General features: G+C 55.4%; 1 protein-coding gene across 1 annotated transcript in view; it reads left to right on the plus strand.

The window, feature by feature from the left end:
* Positions 1 to 5,000, plus strand: part of myo10l3 (myosin X, like 3) — a 63,504-nt gene that overhangs the window by 47,921 nt on the left and 10,583 nt on the right. Inside the window, exons 19-22 of the mRNA XM_084478951.1 lie at positions 335 to 441; positions 2,101 to 2,601; positions 2,863 to 2,896; positions 3,474 to 4,349. Of these exons, the coding sequence (XP_084335077.1) occupies positions 335 to 441; positions 2,101 to 2,601; positions 2,863 to 2,896; positions 3,474 to 4,349 (1,518 nt within the window). The remainder of the gene's footprint in view (positions 1 to 334; positions 442 to 2,100; positions 2,602 to 2,862; positions 2,897 to 3,473; positions 4,350 to 5,000) is intronic.

The raw sequence follows: 5,000 nt of genomic DNA on the forward strand, positions 1-5,000 counted from the left end.
CCTCCTCGCAGGCTTCCCCCTCTACCCACCGCCACCACCACCACCTAGCCACCAGCACCACCACCACCACCACCACCGCCACCAGCACCCAGCCATCCAGCCATCCACATGCGCACTGCTGTGCTGCAGTGATCCGGGGACAGTGCCAGCCTATAAGACCGGCCTGGCAGGTCACTGGACGGACTCAAGAGGAACTAACTGATCGTGTTGCACCTCTTTTCTGTCACTATCGCTCTCTCTCTCTTTCTCACTCTCCCTCTACGTCTCTCTCTCTCTCTCTCTCTCTCTCGCTCTCTCCCTCTCTGCCTCTCGGGTGGTGCTGCGCGTCACGCAGGTCTTCCTGAAGGAGGCCCTGGAGCAAAGGCTGGAGAAGGAGCGGGAGGAGGAGCGACGGCGGGCCGGCATGGTGATCCGCGCCCACGTCCTCAGCTATGTGGCCAGGTGAGTGCTGGGTGCTGGGCAGAGGGAGGGGGAGTCTCCTGTGGGGGTCTGGAGAACCACGATGGGGACATCGTTGTTTTTGACTTTTTGTGCAAAGCAATCCATGTATGCAATGTGAGTTTATGTTTGTGTTTGTGTGTGGTGTAGGGTGTGAGATTGTGTGTGTGGTGCGAGTTTGTGTGTGTGTGTGTGTGTGTGCACTGTTCATTGCAGCGTTTGCATGCTTCATTTGCATGGTTGTGTGTGTGTGTGTGTGTGTGTGTGTGTGTGTGTGTGTCTGTGTGTGTGCTCGTGCATGTGCATGTGCGTGCGCGAGCCTTCTGAAGGGCTCCCTGCTGTCATGTGTGTCGGCTGCGCAGCAGCGCCAGGGAGATCCTACACCAACGGCTGGAGCTCACAGGTCATGTTGCTAAGCTACACTGTTCCTGCAGAGCCAGTCCTCTCAGATAGCTATCAGAGACCTCGGCGTGGCAGAGTCAACAGCAGTGTTCATCGTGTGTTTGTTTTATACACCTAAAGAATGCAGGGTACCTGCACGCATGCCCGTCCGTCTGTCTGTCTGTCTGTCTGTATGTCTGCTTGTTAGTTTATTCATTGATTGATATGTTCATGTCTTGGTTTACATTGCGCGTTCCACATGGGGCCGGGATGTCTGTCATAATAGAGGTTTTAGGAATGGGCCGAAGACGCTGCACTTGTAACCTAAACCCGTGACAGCATGCTGCCATATGCAGGCTTTAACCCAGAGTCTCTGCAGAGCCAGAACGGGCCCCGGGACATGGCTTGGGTTTAGGGGTTCCACGGATCTCTCTTTCCGTTATTGCAGAGCAGGTGGCAAGGTTGGCAGAACGGTGTTTAACGACGTCTGTTTAATTATGATTACGGTGAAATATGTTTCCTTACATCGAGCGGTTTGTGGGAAAGCTGCGTTGAGGTCTGCTTTTAGTGTTGAGCGGTCATAGGTCAGAGCCCTGTGGGTGGTCCCACGCAAGCCATGCGTGTTTATGGTGCTTATGTGGGTTTGGGGCTGTGTGTGTGTGTGTGTGTAACTGTGTGTGTGTGTGTGTGTGTGTGTAAACACACCCACCCACACTGCCACATTGGCACAGCCCCAGTGCATCAGACTATAAACACCATGTGGCTGGCAGTGTGTGTTGAGCTGAGGAACCTCGCCGTGCGTTCAGCAGACCTATCCCCCGACCACACGCCTCGGTGCGATGAGGGGGGCTCGCGTCTCATCGGGCCCCCTGCTCCCTCAGGGTACTCCCAGTGGAGGGGAGCTGGGGGTACTGGTGTCTCTCATACGGCTACACCTTTACAGTGCACGGCCATCGGACGTGAGTGAATACGTGGTGCGACGCGACCCCTTCACTTTGTAATGGAATGCGACAAACCCCGTTGCCAAGGATCATGGAAAAGCCCATGTTGCTGCGTCTGCTTGCTGGGAGGGGAGGGGGGGGGGGGTGGGGGAAGTTGAACCACACCACAATCTTGATTTAGACAAACAACATCAGTCTGAAATGGCGGAATCCAGGTTTCCTGTAGCTGGATTCCGCCCCCACCCCCAAAAGCAGCAGTCTGAAACGAAGAGAGAGCGCCGCTGTCGATCATTAACACGTCTGTGGGTTTGATTCCCCAACCCGTCTCTCCCCCCTGCAGGAAGCAGTACAAGCGGGTGCTGTCCAGTGTGGTCACCATCCAGAAGAACTACCGCGCCCACTTCTGGAGACGCGTGTTCCTGCGGCTGCGCTCGGCCACCCTGGTGCTGCAGAAGCACCACCGCGGACACCTGGGCCGCTCGCTCTACCGCCAGATCCTGGAGGAGAAGAGGAGGAGAGAGGAGGAGCAGGAGCGGGCGGAGAAGGAGAGGAGGCGCCTAGAGCAGGAGCAGCAGCTGCAGCTGCAGCTGCAGCAGCAGCAGGAGCAGCAGGAGGAGGAGAAGAGACGGCTGGAAGAGGAGGAGATGAGGTGCAGGCAGAAGGAGGAGGAGGAGGAGGCGGACAGAAGGAGGGCAGAGGAGGAGGAGAGACAGAGGAGAAGGATGGAGGAGGAGCAGATGAGGAGGAGGGAGGAGGAGGAGGAGGAGTTGAGGAGGATGGAGGAGCAGAGGATCAAGGAGAAGGCGCAGGAGAATGCGGTGGCTTTAGGGCACTCGACCAGGTACAGACTGCTGATGCTTCAACAGAGTACGGACAGATATGACAGAATGGTTTAAAGTTAATATCATAGTCTGACTTTGAAAAAGTAAGCAAGTGAAAGTCACCTGAATGGTAGTATTTTGAAAAGTGAAATATGTGTTTAGGCATAGGCCTGTCGTTGCCTATTAATCCATCTTGTGATAAGCAGCTGTAAGCGAAAGAGAGCTGTGTCATTCATAACAATGGTTCTGATTATTAACAATGTTTCTAATTCTGTCCTCAGAAACTCGCTGGTGGTTAACGCTGCATGTCAGAAGGTGAGACTTATCTCCTTGTGCTGAAAACAACACAACACCATGGACTTTCCCTGAATGTCTGTTTGTACCAGCCAAGGTCATGTTGCTTTATTTAGCCGGTGCTAGAGGTAAACTGAGTTGACAATGTGATGTCAGGCCAGGTGCTGCAGGACAGCTTCCCTTCATCCAACAGCCTGTTTGGGGTGACACTGTTTAGATGGATGGCTGGTTCACTTATTCGTCTCTGAGGGCATATGTAGTCATAATTGCAGCAGACTATAAAACATCAATATAAAAACACATGTAATGATAAAGTATGGGGGGTGCCCTGGTAGGGTAGACCACCGTTAACCATTAAGGCACAGTCCTGATCGCAGTGACCCGGGTTTGATTCCTGTCTGTAGTCCTTTGCTGCATGTTCTACCCCTTTATCTCTCATACCTTTCTGTCTATCTCACTCTATCATAAGTCAAAAAATGCTAATATGAATAAAATAATAATAATAAAGTATGAATATTTTGACTCCCTCTTGTCATTGTCTGATCAAATTGTCCCCTTAATCTCACCATCATCTCCTCCTCGTCCATGCCCCCATCAGAAGGAGCTGTCGCGCTCCCTGTCCCGCAGCCCCATCCCGGGCCACGCCTCTGAGGAGGAGAGCCGTCAGATGGAGGAGATCCAGCGGCTGGAGCGGGAGATCGAGCGGCTCCAGCGGCAGCAGGAGGACGGCGTGTCGCTGCTGGGCGACGATGGCCGTGACCAGCTGCGGCAGCGCCGCGACGCCGAGATCTACCGGCTGGAGAAGGAGGCGTCGCGCGTCGCCACCGAGTTCCTGGACCTTCTGGACTTCGGCGGCCTGGAGCCGTCGCTCTCCAGCGAGGAGAACCTCCACGACCCGGCTGAGACCCCCGCCCCGCTGGCCGAGGGAGAGGAGGAGGAGGAGGAGGAGGAGGCGGAGGACGAGGGGTTCCACGCCGACGACGAGTGCGTCCCCCTGCCCGACCTCCCGCTCCCGGCCTCGCCCCTGCTGGACCAGGAGGTCTTCCAGAGCGTGCCCCCTCCTCCGCCCGGCTTCGCGGAGGGACCGGTGGCCCCGCCTCCTTCCTCGGACCCCTCCGCCATCTACTCCACCTCCTCCTCCGCCCCCGCACCCAGGGGGTCGTGGCACTCCACCGTGGTGACCCAACAGCGGCAGCGTGACCCCACGCCACCTCCGCCCGTCCTGTCCAACGGGGGCAGGCAGCCCTACGTCAGCATGGGGCTGACGGCGGAGGCCGAGCCCCCCAGCAGGGAGCCTCCCCCTCGCGGCCCCCCGCAGGACGCCGAGTCGGACTACGACCAGGACGAGTACGAGGAGGTGCACGGCAGCTCGGGCGCCAGCACCAATGACGGCCACGGCACGGACGAGGAGGTGCTGCGGGAGTCGTCCTGCACCCAGAACAGCCTGGACTCGTTCAAGGGCAGCTCTGACTCGGTACGTACCACGGAAACACCAACACACCGCCGCAAGGGACTCAGGACTCACTTGTTCAGAGTTCACCTAGACTCTGCATAGCCCCCCCCCCACACACACCCCCCCCCCCCCCCCCCCACACCCCTCTTACACACTTATCTTATGTTGTACGTCCTGGCACTTAAGTACTTAGCATTGTGTAGCATCATGTATCTTATCCTAGCTATCTTTGTTGTATACAGGGAATGGGTTAACCTAGCGGTTGTTAGTGCTCGGCACTTGGTTCTATGGACATCCTTACTGTACCGACAGCGATGTAGCATTGTTTTTTCTTTCTTCTGACAAATGTACTTATTGTAAGTCGCTTTGGATAAAAGCGTCTCATAAATGCCCTGAATTTAAATCTAAATATAACAGCACAGCCCCCCGGGTCGGTCCCCGTCTTGTGTTACATAACACACAGTATTATGGGATATTGAAACAGCCATCAGAGCTCCTTTGGAATCCCATCATGTCCATCCAATCCAAACACTTAATCTTGTCGGGAAATTTTGAATTCACTCATAATATTTGCCATGAATGATCGACGTTGTTATATTGCCTCAGCCGTGCCTCATGTCTTAAGCCACGGTTCAGGCTTCACACACACACACACACACACACACACACACA

The sequence above is a fragment of the Micromesistius poutassou genome (genome assembly GCF_964030765.1).
Source record: "Micromesistius poutassou genome assembly, chromosome: 14".
NCBI lineage: Eukaryota > Metazoa > Chordata > Actinopteri > Gadiformes > Gadidae > Micromesistius > Micromesistius poutassou.